Raw genomic sequence first — 20,615 nt, 5'->3', positions numbered from 1 at the left:
AAATTGTTTGTCACTAAGAACGGGTCCTTTCTCGAGAAGGAGTTTCTCTCGAAAGAATTGAGTGGGAGGAAGATAGAACTTGATGAGGTTGTCGAACCTTTACTTCAACCAGAGAGTGATGCAACACAGAAAGATGTTTTCTATGGCGCCTACGTCTGTTGAATAGGAAGTTAATGATAGTGATCATGAAGCTTCGGATCAAGTTGCTATCGAACCTCGTAGGTCGACAAGGATATGTACTACTCCTAAGTGGTACGGTAATCCTGTCTTAGATATCATGTTGTTAGACAACAATGAACCTACGAGCTATGGAGAAGCGATGGTGGGCCCGTATTCCGACAAATGGTTAGAAGCCATGAAATCCGAGATAGGATCCATATATCAGAACAAAGTATGGACTTTGGTGGACTTGCCCGATGATCGGCAAGCCATTGAGATAAATGGATCTTTAAGAAGAAGACAGACGTGGGCGGTAATGTTACCGTCTATGAAGCTCGACTTGTGGGAAAGAGTCTTTTCACAAGTTCAAGGAGTTGACTACGATGAGAATTTCTCACCCGTAGCGATGCTTAAGTCCGTCGGAATCATGTTAGCATTAGCTGAATTTTTCGATTATGAAATCTTACAGATGGATGTCAAAACAAGTTTTCTTACCAGTTTTCGTAAGAAAAGTTGTATGTGATACAATAAAAGGTTTTGTCAATCCTAAGGATGCTAAAAGGTATGCTGGCTCCAGTAATCCTTCTATGGACTGGAGCAAGCATCTCGGAATCGGAATATATGTTTTGATGGAGTGATCAAAGCTTTTAGGTTTATACAATGTTTGTTAAAAACTTGTACTTACAAGAAAGTGAGTGGGAGCACTACAACATTTCTGATAAGTATATGTGGATGACATATTGTAGATCCGAAATAATGTAGAATTTCTGGAAAGCATAAACGGTTGTTTGAAGAGTGTTTTTCAAAGGAAGACCTGGATAAAGCTGCTTACATATTGGGCATCAAGATCTATAGAGATAGATCAAGACGCCCGATGATACTTTCAAAGAACGCACAGCTTGACATGTTTTTGAAGGAGTTCAAAATAGATCAGTCAAAGAAGGGGTTATTACCTGAGTTGTAAGGTGTGAAGTTGAGTAAGACTCAAAGATTGACCACGACAGAAGAAAGAGGAAGGACGAAGGTCGTCCCCTATGCTCTTGTCATAGGCCCTATACGGTATGCCATGTTGAGTACCGCAACTGATGTGTGCCTTGCCACATGTCTGGCAATAGGGTACAAAGGTGATCTAGGTTTGGATCACCAGATAGCAGTCAAAATTATCCTTAGAGGAATAAGGAAATGTTTCTCGGTTATGGAGGTGATAAAGAGTTCGACATAAAGAGTTACGTCGATGCAAGTTTAACACCTATCCGGATAGCTCTGAGTAGAGATACCGGATATGTATAATGGAGCAATAATTTGGAATAGCTCCAAGTGGAACGTGGTAGCAGCATATACGATATGACATAATGTTTTGCGAAATACATAGGGATCTGAATATGGCAAGACCCGTTGACTACAACCTCTCTCACAAGCATAACATGATCAAACCCAGAACTCATTGAGTGTTAATCACATAGTGATGTGAACTAGATTATTGAGTCTAGTAAACTTTTTGGATGTTGGTCACATGACAATGTGACCTGTGAGTGTTAATCACATGGCGATGTGAACTAGATTATTGACTCTAGTGCAAGTGGGAGACTATTGGAAATATGCCCTAGAGGCAATAATAAATTAGTTATTATTATTATATTTCATTGTTCATGATAATGGTTTATTATCCATGCTAGAATTGTATTGATAGGAAACTCAGATACATGTGTGGATAAATAGACAACACCATGTCCCTAGTAATCCTCTAGTTGACTAGCTCGTTGATCAATAGATGGTTACGGTTTCCTGACCATGGACATTGGATGTCGTTGATAACGGGATCACATCATTAGAAGAATGATGTGATGGACAAGACCCAATCCTAAGCCTAGCACCAGATCGTGTAGTTCGTTTGCTAAAGCTTTTCTAATGTCAAATATCATTTCCTCAGACCATGAGATTGTGCAACTCCCGGATACCGTAGGAGTGCTTTGGGTGTGCCAAACGTCACAACGTAACTGGGTGGCTATAAAGGTACACTACAGGTATCTCCGAAAGTGTCTGTTGGGTTGGCACGAATCGAGACTGGGATTTGTCACTCCGTGTAAACGGAGAGGTATCTCTGGGCCCACTCGGTAGGACATCATCATAATGTGCACAATCTCTACTTCTCTACTACTAATCTCTATCTCTACTACTAATAAACAATCAAACATAATTTTTTTTAAACGCACCCCATAAATATACACGAACCTATTACTACCGCAGGATTAGGCCCATTAAACTTAATCCAACCGCTAGGCTTCATCTAATCCGTTTTACGTGTGCATTTAGCAATTTATGTTGGCTGACCTTACTCCACCATCCGCTACCTCTCTTCCGTGATTAGCGCCGACCTTCGCTACCTCTCCCGTCATTAGCGCCGACCTTCTCCACTCAATCCCTCCCAGTAGAAACCCTTCCGCCGCTACTATGCAATCCATCGCCAGGGACGCACGAGATGCATGTCGTCACCACGCACACGAGCCACGATGGGGAGAGACCGAGAGAGGGAGAGGTGGCCAGCCATGGTAAGGTGTCGTTCATCTGGCGAGCGTGGAGAAATTGGGACGGGAGGAAACAAAGAAACCCCCACGCGGCCACGCCCATCACTGGAACCGTCGCCCCGCACCAGATGCCTACACGGATGGTGGCCGAGCGGAGGAGGGGGAGGCCGAAGTGCTCGTCGTCCCCTTCCGTAGTTCGGCGCTACCCGCACGCTGGAGGGGGTCCCCAGCACAGACCGGATCCCCATCTATGGTCGGACGCTTCGACCTCCTGGGTAGGCATGGCAAGTCCCGCATCCGCGTCTGACACCGTCCCGCCTCGGCCGACGGCCACCTCTTCGCAGAGTGGAGCGTCGCCGTCAGTGTCGTCTCTGACTGCCATCGTCGTCACCGACTCCATCAAGAACACCGTATGCCCCCCTCTCTCCCCGTGCCCCGTGGTTCTCTCCCCCGGTGCTCCCTGTCCTAGTTCCTTGATTGATTTGCCATGGCTTTTGTTTGCTTCGTCAGGTGTATGTGAAGGCAAGGAGTGTTTCCTGGGAAGGCATTTCACCTCACTATACCCGCAGGTAGGTTCCTCCCCACACACCCGCCGCCGCCTCATGTCCATCTCGCTGCGCCCTTCCCATTATGGTGTTTCACTTTCACGTCTCTCCTCTAAGGCACGGGCGTAGCGAGGCGCGATGGCCACTGTGCGGCGTGCGCGGCTCGGAGGGCTAAGGGAGCGTGGGGTTAGTGGCCAGAGGGAGTGCAGCGGCCGGAGGTGAAGGGCGAGCGCGAACTGCGGCCGAGGTTCGTGTGTGGTATGGACGAGCTGTCGGTTGGCTGAATGCGTGGTGCACAGGCAGTAGTAGCAGACACGAGCTGTTTACGCTGCTTTTCTCTGTATTTTCTCTACCACTAATAAACAATCAAACATAATTTTTTTAAACGCACCCCATAAATATACACGAACCCATTACTACTGCAAGATTAGGCCCATTAAACTTAATCCAACCGCTAGGCTTCATCTAATCCGTTCTACGTGTGCATTTAGCAATTTATGTTGGCTGACCATACTCCACCATCCGCTACCTCTCTTCCGTGATTAGCCCCGACCTTCGCTACCTCTCCCGTGATTAGCGCCGACCTTCTCCACTCAATCCCTCCCAGTAGAATCCCTTCTGCCGCTACTATGCAAGCCATCGCCGGGGACGCACGAGATGCCTGTCGTCACCACGCACACGAGCCACGATGGGGAGAGACCGAGAGAGGGAGAGGTGGCCAGCCATGGTAAGGTGTCGTTCATCCGGCGAGCGTGGAGAAATTGGGACGGGAGGAAACAAAGAAACCCCCACGCGCCCACGCCCACCACTGGAACCGTCGCCCCGCACCAGATGCCTACACGGATGGTGGCCGAGCGGAGGAGGGGGAGGCCGAAGTGCTCGCCGTCCCCTTCCGCAGTTCGGCGCTACCCGCACGCTGGAGGGGGTCCCCAGCACAGACCGGATCCCCATCTATGGTCGGACGCTTCGACCTCCTGGGTAGGCATGGCAAGTCCCGCATCCGCGTCTGACACCGTCCCGCCTCGGCCGACGGCCACCTCTTCGCCGAGTGGAGCGTCACCGTCAGTGTCGTCTCCGACTGCCATCGTCGTCACCGACTCCATCAAGAACACCGTATGCCCCCCTCTCTCCCCGTGCCCCGTGGTTCTCTCCCCCGGTGCTCCCTGTCCTGGTTCCTTAGATTGATTTGCCATGGCTTTTGTTTGCTTCGTCAGGTGTATGTGAAGGCAAGGAGTGTTTCCTGGGAAGGCATTTCACCTCACTATACCCGCAGGTAGGTTCCTCCCCACACACCCGCCGCCGCCTCATGTCCATCTCGCTGCGCCCTTCCCATTATGGTGTTTCACTTTCACATCTCTCCTCTGAGGCACGGGCGTAGCGAGGCGCGATGGCCACTGTGTGGCGTGCGCGGCTCGGCGGGCTGAGGGAGCGCGGGGTTAATGGCCAGAGGGAGTGCAGCGGCCGGAGGTGAAGGGCGAGCGTGAACTGCGGTCGAGGTTCGTGTGTGGTATGGACGAGCTGTCGGTTGGCTGAATGCGTGGTGCACAGGCAGTAGTAGCAGGCACGAGCTGTTTACGCTGCTTTTCTCTGTATTTTTCCTCCACAGAGGCAGTAGCAGGGTCAGGGACAGGACCAACAAATCTCTCTGAATTTTTGCAGGTCCATACTTGCATTCCCCCCTGTCTTTTTGTGTCAACTAGCTGCCATCTATTCGCCAACATCTGCTGTTGTGCGCAAGATTTAGTTATCGGAGTGCGCACACCACGTGCTTGTGTTGCTGTTGTGAGGCCATGGTGGAGGAGGGGGTGGCCCTGTTCTATGGCGGCGCCGTTGGGGAGAGGCTGGTGGAGGACGTGCAGATTGCGGTGACTCGACTGAGACAGGCAATAAGCATCGGATTATACATCGTATTCGGAGCTATAGCTTTTAATATTAATGTATTTTCAAAGTTGCTAGCCTATGCTTATATGGGGAGCTACAGCTTGTAGATGTATTCAGAATGATTTTCACGAAGTTGTGACATTGTCTAACAATTTGACATTTGCTCACTGGGAATTGAATGAAAACATCTACTAAGAAATTAAATGTGTATACAAGTGAGCATTCATCTCCTTCTTTATGTTCTCTTCCGAAATGTGTTTTTTAAGCTTATCAATTTCGTCAGTATAGTTGGAGAGTTAGTTTATGTGCTTATTCCCAGTTGACTATGCCCAATTCACTTAACATGATTTTTGGATTCAATTTTCAGAAATAACTCATATGAAGAACTGAGGCTTTGGTGTGGTCATTGGCCTCCTGAACTGCCAAGCTGTAAATCTTCAGGTATTTAGATAGGTTGATACGAGGATTTGCTTTCAAATGCACCAAGTAAAACATATATATATATATATATATATATATATATATATATATATATATATATATATATATATGTATATGCTGGAGCCAGATCTTTGATTCATGGTGATTTGTGTTGATCAATGACTAAATGCAAAATGAAGCTAGGCACTTGTGTCCATAGCAAGACATTAATTTGTCTCCTTCTCTAAAATATGTGTTTTATACTCTTGTGATGTACTTCATACAGAGGTTGTTCATGCCATATGACATGGAGAAGCTTGGATCATATTAGTATAGTTGTGATCTGTGTACAGTTCATTTGCAGTTCATTTTTACACATCCTGTTTGAAGCACCGCGGCAATTACATACGGCACGTTTCGTAAATTGATGTGAACTATGTAAATGACAATAGAACATTATATTTTCTTGTTATTATCCTTTCATCACACATACACTGCATTGTTATACGGTATAATGTGAATGTCATGACGAACTAACATCTCACTTATGTGGCTTTCTGTATGCTTTATATAAATAATGACGTGCAGTGAAGAAGTCTTTTCAGAAGGTCAACAATTCATATTCAATAGTTATCACGGACCACACATGATAATTTTTCAGTTTGTATTTTTTCCGCCCTCTTTAGTTGTTGGCAGGGAACATTGTGATTAGTTTGCATGATATATCAGCTGCGAGGACTTGAGAAAATCTTGTTAGAGTGGCAACAATGTTTCGAGATAGGAAATAACCATAAACAATATATATCCTTCTATTATGCAATAGCATCAAACTTGAGAGAAGATGGCATGGATAATCTGATTAAGCACGGCTGCAAGATGCACAAGATGAGAACAACGGTGGGTGAGCATCAACAAGTAATTTCTAGGTGTTTCCTATGTTTCAAAATTTGCCAGCCTTTCAGGTGGTACTTTTTTTATTTGTGATATATTTCATGACTGTATCTCTGGTTGTGTAGTTCTTATTTGTGGCTCCCTTTCTATTTTTTCCTTTTTTTGTAATGTCAATGGATGTCAAGTAATCTATGTTTGATTTACGATATATTTGTAATGAGAGCTCCAAGAATCGGTGAGATTTATCGAGTTTACTCACATTGAAGAGTGTTATTGATACTATAATGAATTGTTGTTGGCTAATTTTGGTGCATGGCGTGCGATAGGCGTGGGCCAAGTGATGATCGGATCAGCCGCCCCGGCAGCCATTGGATGGCAAAAATGATGAGATTTCGGAAGGAAGAGGGGACCAAGGAATGGTGGTGAAATCAACATGCAACATGATTATAATAGGGAGGTGTCCTGCCATGGGCACCCTCTTTGTGACAAAGGAGACCGGAATGAGGGAGAGAGAAATGTGTGTAGGAGATCTATGCTAAAGAGAAAATACGGGGAACGAGCAATGGGAGGGCTTCACTTGGGCACGTGTAGTGCAGGAATGTCGATATACACAAGCAATGCTATACGTCAGGTGATGCCAAGCGTTTCCCTTGCAACACATGGCATCCATGGGTAGACTCATGGAAGGACCGCTGTAAGAGGTTTACTTCAACAAGTGTGATTGCGCCCATAAAAAAGAAACAAGTATGATTGTAATAATCACTCTACCCACGAGGCTACGAGCACTACAAGGAAGAAACTCGATGTTTGGAAGAGGGCGGTGATAATATAAAAATGTTTCAACTTTTTTAAACACAGTACACACGCAAATGTTCATATACACGCGCGTACACTCACCCCTATGAACGCACACACGCACACCCTACCCCTATGAACACCTCTGAAAGATTGAGCCGGCATATCATCTTGAAATTTACGAAGTCAACGTAGGCACCTCGTTATCGACGGGAACGTCTTCTCCCACTGAATGCACATCGTCGGAAATCCTGAAATAAATCCAGGAATAAATACGAGCACTAGGATTTGAACCCTGGTGGGCTGGGGATACCACAGTCCCTCTAACACCCGAGCAGCAATACCAAGATGGTCTATTTTGACACACGACAATGAAACCTTAACCATGAAGTGGTAAACAATTACGTAATTACGTGCATTGCACGTGCAAGCTTACTAGTGTGATCAAGGAGTTGATCACGGGATGATGTGTTATGGAACGAGTAAAGAGACTTGCCGGTAACGAGATTGAACAAGGTATTGGGATACCGACGATCGAATCTCGGGCAAGTATCGTACCGATGGACAAAGGGAATTGTATACGGGATTGATTGAATCCTTGACATCGTGGTTCATCCGATGAGATCATCGTGGAGCATGTGGGGCCAACATGGGTATCCAGATCCCGCTGTTGGTTATTGACCGGAGAGTTGTCTTGGCCATGTCTGCATGACTCCTGAGCCCGTAGGGTCTACACACTTAAGGTTCGATGATGCTAGGGTTATAGGGAATAGATATACGTGGTTACCGAATGTTGTTCGGAGTCCCAGATGAGATCCCGGACATCACAAGGAGTTCCGGAATGGTCCGGAGGTAAAGATTTATATATGGGAAGTCATCATACGGTCACCGGAATAATTCGGGGGTTACCGGTATTGTATCGGGACCACTGGAGGGGTTCCGGGGGTCCACCAGGAGGGTCCACCTGCCCCAGAGGGTCCTATGGGCTGTGTGTGGAGAGGGACCAGCCCCTTAGTGTGCTGGGCGCCTCCCCCCCTAGGGCCCATGCGCCTAGGGTTTGGGGGAACCCTAAAGGGGGGCGCCCCCCTTGCCTTGGGGGGCAAGGCAACCCCCCTGGCCGCCGCCCCCTCCTCAGATTGGATCTGAGGGGGCCGGCCCCCTCTCCCTTGCCCCTATATATGTGGGGGTGGGAGGGCAGCCGCACCCTAGTTCTGACGCAGCCCTCCCCCTCTCCCAAGTCCTCCTCCTCTCCCGCGGTGCTTGGCGAAGCCCTGCAGGATTGCCACGCTCCTCCTTCACCACCACGCGCGTCGTGCTGCTGCTGGATGGAGTCTTCCTCAACCTCTCCTTCTCCCCTTGCTGGATCAAGGCGTAGGAGACGTCACCGGGCTGCACGTGTGTTGAACGCGGAGGTGCCGTGGTTCGGCGCTTAGATTGGAATCAACCACGATCTGAATCGCTACGGGTACGACTCCTTCATCCGCGTTCTTGCAACGCTTCCGCTTAGTGATCTACAAGGGTATGTAGATGCACTCTCCTTCCCCTCGTTGCTAGATTACTCCATAGATTGATCTTGGTGATGCGTAGAAAATTTTAAATTTCTGCTACGATCCCCGAAATCCGACATTTGGCGCGCCAGGTAGGGGTGCGCCGGAGTTCTCCCTCCCGACGATCCGCTCTCCACCAACATCGCGTTCCGCCTTCATTGCGGGCAACGCGCCGCCCGCTCCGGCTATAGATGTCGGCACTGGGGTCAGGGGGCTCCAGGCCTTGGCCCCCGCCTTGCGACAGGTGCAGTGGCTGCGCAAGTTCAAGCCCGAGATGCCACCGCGCTACAACGGCGCAACGGACCAGCTGGTCTTTTTGCTGGCGTACGAGGAGGTCGTCCTCAGAGCCGGGGGCGATGACCGGGTGATGGCCAACTGGTTACCCATGGCCCTCACCGGCGTCCCGTGCATGTGGCTCCTCCACCTGCCGACAGCTTCTGTGACCTCCTTGGAGGAGCTGCGTGACCTCTTCCTCGCCCGTTTTGCTGCACCAGCGCCGCCTGTCGTTGCAGCTCTCCTGGGTGGCTCCCAAGCACCACCCTCGAGCCATCACGTCAAGCCGTTCACCCGCCGGATTAGTACCACCTCCAAGTGTCGAGAAGCCCCCCCGGGCTGGGCGGCGCCCAAGGCCGATCTGACCTTCGACTCGGATGATCACCCCTTCAACCCCATTGGTTCGGGCACGCTCCAGATGCTATGCACCCCCACCATCTGCCAAGTGGCCGTCACCAAGACCCTCATCGACGGTGGTGCCGGCCTCAACGTGCTCTCGGTGGAGGCCTTCAGCCTCCTCCACGTGCCGCTGGAACGGCTCCGGCCCAACAAGCCTTTCTTGCGTGTCGGAGTCGGCTCCACCGCCTCCTTGGGACAGATCCGCCTCCCAGTGACCTTCGGCACCTATGACAACTTCCGCACGGAGCTGATCGAATTCGACATCTGTCAGGACCCCGATTCCAAGTCACATCGATCTAGTCGGTAACACCTCATATCACTTTGCGGCCTCACGCACGGTATTCCCACGGGTGTCGCCTTACCATGGCCCGGGGCCGTTTGCGCCTTTTGGCTCACGTATATGATAATGTCGCTAGCATCCATATGACAGAGAACCCGGGCCGACATGGCTAGTCATGAACCCAAAGCGACACTAACCTATGGGGACAGGCATACATGAATCACATCGAGCATGTCGGTCAGCAGCGTGTGAATCCGGGCTGTAGCGCTGGGCTAACAGGACTCCGGATGTCACCGTGTGACATTTCCCCGAAGGGATAGACACAGGAACGAAGTGAAACACATGCCGGCCAGTCAAGTGATCTGAGCAGTAGTGCTGGGATAGCAGGACTCCGGTGAACTGGGCTGTAGCGGACTACTATGGCTCAAGGAAGCACTGGACTACATTTCCCCATAAGAGAGGCTGCCAAGGATAAACAACTAGATTGTCGGATCCCACACATACCAAGCATTTCAATCATACACACAATATGCTTGATATGTGTAAATACAACATGGCATCACAACATAACTCTACGACTCAAAGTATTTATTCATTAGGCTCCGAGGAGTGAGATATTACAAACATGGGTCTTATGACCCAACATACAAAGCATACAAGCAACAAGCACATGCGGAAGCTTAACTTGTCTAAGTACAGACAACTACAAATGAAGAAGGCTGAGAAGCCTGACTATCTACCAGATCCTGCCAAGGGCACAAGATTGTAGCTGAGGTATCAAGCTAAACGTCGAAGTCCACGTGGAACTACTAGCGAGACTGACGTCTCTCTGCAAAACATAAAATAGGCAAACGTGAGTACAAATGTACCCAGCAAGACTTACATCAGAACTAGCTACATATGCATCGGTATCAACAAGGGGGGGGTGGTGGAGTTTAACTGCAGCAAGCCAGCTTTGACTCAGTGGCTAACCTGAACTACGACTGCAAGCAACTCTTTTGAGGTGGCGCACACGAGTCCACATATTCACCATTCAATACACCACTATGGATCCACTCCCGTCTCCCTATGAGAAGGCCATCCATAGCACTCACACTTATCTTGCGAGTTTTAGAGTATCCACTTTCACTTATCTATGAACTGTTATAGGCAACCCAGAAGTCCATTACCGCGGACGCGGCTATTCGAGTAGATGATGTTAACCCTGCAGGGGTGTACTTCTTCACACATGCTCTCACCACTTACCGTCGTTTACACGACATGTACTCGGCAACCTTCAAGCGGAAGCCCAACAAGGGTGTCGGCCACGGCCTACCTAAACACTTAAGTCTCTAGTCCAGGTTTATTGCCTATCCATGTTCCATCCGCAGGGAGTCCGGCCGAGGTTTCCACATATGGCCCCGAACGATGTGAACAGGGTTCCCGAGACACCAAACGGGCGCCCGGTACACCGTGCCACGGTGTATCTACCGCAACATAGCCCACCCCTAGGGTCAGCGCTACGCACGGCCGCCAACACATAACCTACAAACACCAGAAACTATTTGCAACTCCTGGACAGAGTACTAGGGTGATTAAGAAGCCGAGAGGGTCCATTGGTTTCGGGCCCAATGCGTGGTGGTAACTGTTTCATGGATCACAAACAGAGAACTCAGTTCCTGAGGATGGCTTCAATGAGACAACCCACCATGTACTCCTACATGGCCTCTCACCGCTACCTTTAGCAAATCGTGTTCACGCACTTAGCTCTCAACACTAGGACATGTTTACACACCTCTGATTCATCCTCGATGAATCAGAACTGACTCAACTCTAAGCAGTAGCAGGCATGACAAACAAACATGAATGAGTAGGCACATCAGGGCTCAAACAACTCCTACTGGGTTTCATCTATTTACTGTGGCAATGACAGGTCATGCAGAGGAAAGGGGTTCAACTACCGCAGCATGTAATAGTTGAATCGTTGTTGTCCTAATGTGGTAAAAGAGAGTAGGAGCGAGAGAGTGTGATTGTATCGGAATGAACAAGGGGATTTTGCTTGCCTGGCACTTCTGAAGATAGCACCGAGTCTTCATCAGTGTCAATGATCACAACGTCAAAACAACGTCTATCGAGAGGGGACAAATACCGGCAACAGAAAAAGAAACACAATCAATGCAATGCACAATATGATGCATGATCATGACATGTCAATATGCTATGGTTTGAGCTAATGCAACTAGCAACATGTTAAATGGAGTTGGTTTGAACCTTAGGTTCAAATTCAAATTCAAACTATGAATTCAAATAGTGCATTATCATGTTTTGGACTAAACAGTGAGGTTAAGTTGTTCAAACATGCATGAAAATGCCATATTCAGATTCCTTGGATTTTTCTGATCATTTTTCATATATAATTTATTTCATTTGGAGTTGCGGTTGAATTTCTATGAATTTTAGAAGTTTATACTAATTCTGGAATTTTCTAAATTATTTTTAATCCAGAAAACGAATAACTGCGTCAGCAATGCGTAAGCATGACGTCAGCGGGTCAAAGGGCTGGTCCAAGTCAAACCTGACAGTGGGGTCCACACATCAGTGACACAGTTAACTAACAAGGTTAATTAAAATTAAACTAAACCTAACCTAGTTTAGTTAAGGCATGGGCCCACATGTCAGAGGCTAATTAACTAACTAAATAATTAGCACTAACCTGGGTTAATTAGCAAGGCTGGCCCCATGCGTCAGTGACCCAGGGTGGTCAAACCCTGGTCAGACGGGGTCAAACCCCCCGTCAACCGGGGCTAAACCACCGGCGTTTAGCCGCCGGCGATGACCAGACGCGGCGAAGGCCGCGAGAATGGGCTCTGGGGCCCTGTTCGCAGCGTGGTTGGGCTCGTTCGAGAGCCCAGACCAGCGCGCGTCGGATGGTAGCGCCAGCCGGGCCTGGGGCGGCCGGAGGCGACGATGGGGAGCTCGGCCGCGGCGGCCGGAGCTCGGGCATGCTCGGGTTCGGCGCTGGGATGCACAACAGGGGCGTGGAGAGGGGCTACGGCCTCCTGGGAGTGTGGCAAACGCGGTGACGCGCTCGGTTTCGAGCCCGCGTGGCTGTGGCCACCACGACGGTGTCGCCGGCGGAGCAGAGTGCTCGGGCTCGGTGGAGATGGCGGCTAGGGGGCGCAACCGAGGCATAGAGGAGGGGGGTTAGGGGTAGGGGCTCACGGTGGATGCAGAGGTGGCCTCGGCGTGCTCGGGGAAGCACCGGAGCGAGCGGGGCGGCGAGAGGCATCTCCGGTGGACAAAGGTTGAAGAAGACCTCGAAGGCGACGCTGCAGGGCTTCTGGCGGGGCGTGGTTCGGTGAGGGGGTCGAGGACGACGTTGCGGAACTCATGGGCACAATAGAGGGGTGAGGGGGTAGGTGTGGCCGTGGTGGTTCTCGTCGGCGGTGGCGGCCGCGTTCAGTGGTGCGAGGGAGAGAGACAGGGGAGGGGATGAGCACGGGAGGGGGGAGGAGTGAGAGGTCCTGGGGGTGCGTGGCCGTCTCCGTGGCGCTGGAAGAGAGCCTAAGGGGCGCGAGGCAGGCAGGGAGGAGGTGGCAGCCTCAGCACGCGCCGTGCCCGCCTTCGCCTCTGCCTACTGGCATAGGTTGAAGATGACTGGCACTGGCTAGCTGGGCTGGGCCGGCTGGAGGAGCTGGGCCACTACAGTAACAGGCCAGGTGGGCTTTGCCAGGTTGGTTCCTCTCTTTCTAATTCTGTTTATGTTTTCTATTTTTCTGTAATTGTTTTGACTTAATTAAAATGCTAAGGCATTTTCTAAAACCCTGAAAATAATTGTGGGCTCTGTATGGAATATTTCCAACAGCCCTCACTTAAGTTCAGAATTATTTGGACATTTAATATATTATATAGCATTTAATTGTCCAAATGCAAATACGTATGAATTAACTCCAAAATCCAGAAATGTCCTAGAAATGTATGCATCATTTTTGGAAGAAGTTTTCACCCATTCCAAAATTGATGAACTTTTCTAAAAGCCATTTTGGGTAGATGGAAAAGATTTAATTTGACCCTAGTTGTATTTCACTTGCTGCTAGGGTTTATCAGTCCCCATTTCAAAATTAATAAAATTTAGACATGATGCATGGAGGCTAATGCAAAGGCAGGCAAGGCCTGAACTGGGGCTGTGACAGCTCACCCCCACTAAACAAGAATCTCGCCCCGAGATTCAGGTGTAGGGTAAGATGAAAGGGGAACACAAACTAACATAATCTTCACAATCCAAGTTGCACCTCTTAGGGTTGTTGATTCGTTGCATATATTGACTCTGACATCCTTGCCTTTGAGATCTTCATCCACACGATGACAAGAAGAAAAGAAACTCTCGAAGAATCGATCTTCTTGAAGATCGAGCAACCGACGATCAACTCACAGAACGAGACATAGCGACATTTGTCGAGATGAGACACAATACACACATCAAGAATGATGGAAGGTAATAGATGACAAGGGTTCAAATTGGTAGGCAACAATTCCATGCTGGAGTAGGATGGTGCATGGTTTCAAAGTAGCGAGGAGATAATTGCCATGATTCCATAATGGGGCACCTTAGGGAAAAATGACTCGTAGAGCATTTCCCTTAAGTGGCAAAAAGAATTACTTTTGATACAAAGATCATTGAAACTCTCTATACCAGCCCGAGGTAATCACAATCGATCGTTGGAAGGGGTTCGAAAGAATGGCATACTTCGACTAGGATGGATGATGTGGAGTATCTTGTTGAAGACAACGCAATGGATGATTTTTGCTTATCATTGGGAATGGATGAGACCCATGGTAAGTTCACTTTTGAAGATGATCCTGAACAACAACTACTGAGGTGTAAACTGGGAACAAAATGCAAATGTTGGGAATGATTCTAGTAACTGGAGAGAAGGTTCACCGGCAAAGGTGATTCCACCAATTGGATGGCCATCGAACAACTGAGAGAACGGAGGCACATTCCAGTTAACGACAACATCAGAACCTAGTGCCTGAGCGTGCTCTCAAGAACTTGAGCATTTCCATACTCATCAAGGTCTTACCAACATCCGTGCCGAGGATCCTAGCAACACATCTTACTACCATGATGAATAGTGATGGACAATGCGGGTGCAAGGGAAGATAACACTTTCTCAGATTTCACCTTAGCGAGGCCAAGGGATCAAAATCTGGATGATCGACCGAGAGACATTTAGCGCTCCGCTTCTAATGCTCTCCTTGATGTGCTAGCCTAACCATTCTTTGAAATGGTTTCGTATCTAGAACATCAAGTAGCAGGTCGGACTTCGGAAACACAAAAATCCATAAGGAACTACTATTGGAATAAATTCTACGAGATCCTTATGGGGAGGTGGCCAACTTACTCAATCAAGATACTACAATAATAGGTCTTCCAGCTGGGTGTGTTGGTCACGACATCCACTTTACCGGGTTACAGAGAGATCAATATTATAGCTCTTGGGAAAATGTCCCAACCATCACATCTGCCTGAGATTCAGATCTGGTTGGTGTCAGGATATTCCAAACTCATCGAGTCTGGAAAGAAAATGAAAGTTTGCAACACAAATGACGAGATGACATTGCGAGATTCTCAGGAAATGGACTATGGTAGTAAGCTCCAAAACATGAGCTGGTTCTGTTAAACACATGTGAACATGTTGTCCCAGACAAGCATGATCACATAGTAGTCTTACAATGAAACACTGCCGAGTCCTAGTTGGGAACCATCATCAAGGATATCGAAGTCCTTGCATAAGTCATATGATTAGCTCTTATGAAGAAACTTATTTTCCCTGAACAAATCAGCTAGTGGCTTGGTGTGATAGGGAATACAAATGGAATGGAGGTAGCGAGCCTGTCAAATCATAGCATACTTCGCACATGCATTGGGATGGTACCAGAGGAAACAAAAACAACCTTTCTCGAACTCACGGCGGCAACTTGCATCGTTTGCACGTGAACTTAGAGGAGGTCACTACTTTCATCCAAACATATTCTACATGAACGGGGCATGAAGAAAATGCTTACACAAGTTTTCAACACTAGTGGATGTTCAACACAAATCATGGAGGAGAAAAAATGCTGCTGATGGGCTCAACAGCAACTCATCGGAATTTCCATATCACTGGACTTCCACCATCATGTGAACACGGTGATAGCATTGGTCGGCCCAAAATATGTAATGGTGTATGCTCGAAGGATCAACCACGAGTAAGGCAACATTACGAACATCGTTGATTCTGATTTGACTTGACGATAGCCCATACTCAAGTCAAAGTTTTGACAAGGCAATAGATCCAACAACTGATCACGAGGACCAATCGATGGAGATATCATCTTTCTTCATCACACACACACACACACAAAAAGATATCCCTTAACATGAACTAAGTCAGACAAGCTTTATCTTCCAACTCTCCAAGTTGTTGTTTAGCTCAACCAACTAGCTCAGGGATATCCAACACAGATTCTTGGAGAAGGGTGATTTATAAGAAAACCCATTTAATCACGAACTCAACATACCGGTCAGGTGACAACCAGGTAATACTTCCAAGAAGATCTTCGGAAAATCATGAACCACCGATATGTTACTAAACTCGAGAACAATCTTGCTTTTCAGGGCAAGACGATATGATCAACTAAGCAAGGATAGACACAGTCCCAACTCTTGATCGAAGAGTGTACCAGGAAAATGGACTAGGTAGCACGATCAATCTTAGAATGATGATTCAATAACCAACACGCTAAGAATGAGAATATTGTCCATTAACTACTAAGCAACGGAGTTGCTAGGAGTATTGATTTCACACATCACGACTCACTTGCCGGCATTACGGCTACAATAACACGAGAACCGAGGAATGAACAATGATGGCAAGAAGTATCACTGCGTCAAGAATTCATAAGAGAAGGTGCAAATCTCATGACGCTCCTGACATAAAGTGGGTAATACTTCAGGGTAGAACAGAACCAAAACCTGGGTTGCATTTTGATCTACGGAATACAACTGCTTTGACCCAATCTTAGAAATGGATGAGGTACTGGAGTTTGTTTCTCCTAGCCATTCTGAAATAGAACGGCTTGACGAACCACAAGAATACTATGCATCGATGAACACAAATGCACACATACTCTTGGTTATCAACTGATAGAGGATGGTCGGGATACAACTGAAGAGGAACCACTCAAGGGACATATAATTTTCTGGGTTGTGGACGCATAGATTAGTATGTCGAACAAGTTCAACAGGTTTCTTCTGCACAATCCATGCAGAAAGGTAGGACTAGCAGATTCACAATTCTTGAATGGAGAACTCATTAAGAGCACTCTTATTGTGATCTTTTGGTTCAAAGAACTTCTGCCTTAATGGTTCATGGTATTTGAAAGAAGGAAATACCACGGACCTCGAGGACTGTCGCAAGGTTACTAATATCCTAAAGGAACTAGCAACACTATCAACACGAGATAGGTAGAGTGAATTTTGGGCCAAGAACCCAGGAATAGAATGCGTACTAACTAAACGGCATCACGGGATGCTTTCGAGAATGGTGGCCAGAATCGTCACACTGGGGATGCAAAGCATTGCTAGATTACCAGGTGATACTCTAGACACCTAGGGTCATAATAATAGCTCCAACATAAATGCCGAGGCAGCGGAGTACCTCAACAGACGGATTAGTGTGCTTAAACTGGCCCAAAAGGACATCGGGAACTGGGAGGAAGGATTTGCAAATGCATCAGATTGTTTAGAAACCTGGGATGACTCGGACAGCATAACGGCTGTAAATGCTCAAAAATATTTGAGACATCCTACAAATGGTGGCATAACCACTCAACAACATCATATCAGGGTTCTGAGGCCATTTAACAACACACTGGAGTAGAAGAAACTGAAATGAGGCTTGAGACCAACAATTCTATAAGTCTATGGATTAGTAACACGTCATCCTGATAGATAGATGAGAAGGCCTAGTTCTTAATCCCCGTAGAAGAGAAGAGGATGACTCAGATCAGAAGGGCATAAGATATAAGGAGTAAAAAGAGCCTTACGTTCCCTTCCACAATCAATTCCCTTACATAACTAAAGCATTTCTAGACACGACTTCGACCGGCTTGGCTTGGTAATCCTACAGGCAGTCAGGCTCTGATACCAACGCTATCAGGACCCTGATTCCAAGTCACATCGATCTAGCCGGTAACACCTCATATCACTTTGCGGCCTCACGCACGGTATTCCCACGGGTGTCGCCTTACCATGGCCCGGGACCGTTTGCGCCTTTTGGCTCACGTATATGATAATGTCGCTAGCATCCATATGACAGAGAACCCAGGCCGACATGGCTAGTCGTGAACCCAAAGCGGAACTAACCTATGGGGACAGGCATACATGACTCACATCGAGCATGTCGGTTAGCAGTGTGTGAATCCGGGCTGTAGCGCTGGGCTAACAGGACTCCGGATGTCACCGCGTGACATTTCCCCGAAGGGACAGACACTGGATCAAAGTGAAACACATGCCGGCCAGTCAAGTGATCTGAGCAGTAGTGCTGGGCTAGTAGGACTCCGGTGAACCAGGCTGTAGTGGACTACTATGGCTCAAGGAAGCACTGGACTACATTTCCCCATAAGAGAGGCTGCCAAGGATAAACAACTAGATTGTCGGATCCCACACATACCAAGCATTTCAATCATACACACAATATGCTCGATATGTGTAAATACAACATGGCATCACAACATAACTCTACGACTCAAAGTATTTATTCATTAGGCTCCGAGGAGCGAGATATTACAAACATGGGTCTTATGACCCAACATACAGAGCATACAAGCAACAAGCACATGCAGAAGCTTAACTTGTCTGAGTACAGACAACTACAAATGAAGAAGGCTGAGAAGCCTGACTATCTACTAGATCCTGCCAAGGGCACAAGACCGTAGCTGAGGTATCAAGCTAAACGTTGAAGTCCACGCGGAACTACTAGCGAGACTGACGTCTCTCTGCAAAACATAAAATAGGCAAACGTGAGTACAAATGTACCCAGCAAGACATACATCAGAACTAGCTACATATGCATCGGTATCAACAAGGAGGGGTGGTGGAGTTTAACTGCAGCAAGCCAGCTTTGACTCAGTGGCTAACCTGAACTACGACTGCAAGCAACTCTTTTGAGGTGGTGCACACGAGTCCACATATTCACCATTCAATACACCACTATGGATCCACTCCCGTCTCCCTACGAGAAGGCCATCCATAGCACTCACACTTATCTTGCGAGTTTTAGAGTATCCACTTTCACTTATCTATGAATTGTTATAGGCAACCCAGAAGTCCATTACCGCGGACGCGGCTATTCGAATAGATGATGTTATCCCTGCAGGGGTGTACTTGTTCACACACGCTCTCACCACTTACCGTCGTTTACATGACATGTACTCGGCAACCTTCAAGCGGAAGCCCAACGAGGGTGTCGGCCACGACCTACCTAAACACTTAAGTCTCTAGTCCAGGTTTATCGCCTATCCAGGTTCCATCCGCAGGGAGTCCGGCCGAGGTTTCCACATACGGCCCCGAACGATGTGAACAGGGTTCCTGAGACACCAAACGGGCGTCCGGTACACCGTGCCATGGTGTATCTACCGCAACATAGCCCACCCCTAGGGTCAGCGCTACGCACGGCTGCCAACACATAACATACAAACACCAGAAACTATTTACAACTCCTGGACAGAGTACTAGGGTGATTAAGAAGCCGAGAGGGTCCATTGGTTTCGGGCCCAATGCGTGGTGGTAACTGTTTCATGGATCACAAACAGAGAACTCAGTTCCAGAGGACGGCTTCAATGAGACAACCCACCATGTACTCCTACATGGCCTCTCACCGCTACCTTTAGCAAATCGTGTTCACGCACTTAGCTCTCAACACTAGGACATGTTTACACACCTCTGATTCATCCTTGATGAATCAGAACTGACTCAACTCTAAGCAGTAGCAGGCATGACAAACAAACATGAATGAGTAGGCACATCAGGGCTCAAACAACTCCTACTGGGTTTCATCTATTTACTGTGGCAATGACAGGTCATGCAGAGGAAAGGGGTTCAACTACCGCAGCATGTAATAGTTGAATCGTTGTTGTCCTAATGTGGTAAAAGAGAGTAGGAGCGAGAGAGTGTGATTGTATCGGAATGAACAAGGGGATTTTGCTTGCCTGGCACTTCTGAAGATAGCACTGAGTCTTCATCAGTGTCAACGATCACAACATCGAAACAACGTCTATCGAGAGGGGACAAATACCGGCAATAGAAAAAGAAACACAATCAATGCAATGCACAATATGATGCATGATCATGACATGTCAATATGCTGTGGTTTGAGCTAATGCAACTAGCAACATGTTAAATGGAGTTGGTTTGAACCCTAGGTTCAAATTCAAATTCAAACTATGAATTCAAATAGTGCATTATCATGTTTTGGACTAAACAGTGAGGTTAAGTTGTTCAAACATGCATGGAAATGCCATATTCAGATTCCTTGGATTTTTCTGATCATTTTTCATATATAATTTATTTCATTTGGAGTTACGGTTGAATTTCTATGAATTTTAGAAGTTTATACTAATTCTGGAATTTTCTGAATTATTTTTAATCCAGAAAACGAATAACTGCGTCAGCAATGCGTAAGCATGACGTCAGCAGGTCAAAGGGCTGGTCCAAGTCAAACCTAACAGTGGGGTCCACACGCCAGTGACACAGTTAACTAACAAGGTTAATTAAAATTAAACTAAACCTAACCTAGTTTAGTTAAGGCATGGGCCCACATGTCAGAGGCTAATTAACTAACTAAATAATTAGCACTAGCCTGGGTTAATTAGCAGG

The 20,615-nt window shown here is 47.5% G+C and overlaps 1 protein-coding gene across 4 annotated transcripts; it reads left to right on the top strand.

The window, feature by feature from the left end:
• Positions 1-3,703: 3,703 nt before the first annotated feature.
• On the top strand, positions 3,704-5,593 carry LOC123130466 (uncharacterized). 4 transcript variants are annotated; one of them, XR_006463834.1, is made up of 3 exons: positions 3,704-4,342; positions 4,444-5,325; positions 5,478-5,592. XR_006463834.1 is itself a non-coding variant. In XM_044550363.1 (3 exons), the coding sequence occupies exons 1-3, from the start codon at positions 3,887-3,889 to the stop codon at positions 5,557-5,559; spliced, it is 597 nt and encodes a 198-aa protein (XP_044406298.1). In that variant the 5' UTR covers positions 3,704-3,886; the 3' UTR covers positions 5,560-5,593. The 4 variants fall into 4 exon arrangements, 1 of the variants encoding a protein (XP_044406298.1); XR_006463835.1 differs by having other exon boundaries at positions 4,444-4,502; positions 4,608-5,587; XM_044550363.1 differs by having other exon boundaries at positions 4,444-4,502; positions 5,478-5,593.
• The last annotated feature ends 15,022 nt before the right edge of the window (positions 5,594-20,615 follow it).

This window comes from Triticum aestivum, chromosome 6A (genome assembly GCF_018294505.1).
Source record: "Triticum aestivum cultivar Chinese Spring chromosome 6A, IWGSC CS RefSeq v2.1, whole genome shotgun sequence".
NCBI classification, from domain to species: Eukaryota; Viridiplantae; Streptophyta; class Magnoliopsida; order Poales; family Poaceae; genus Triticum; species Triticum aestivum.
The sequence above is the reverse complement of the archived record's forward strand: the minus strand, read 5'-3'. Positions and strand labels throughout refer to the sequence as shown.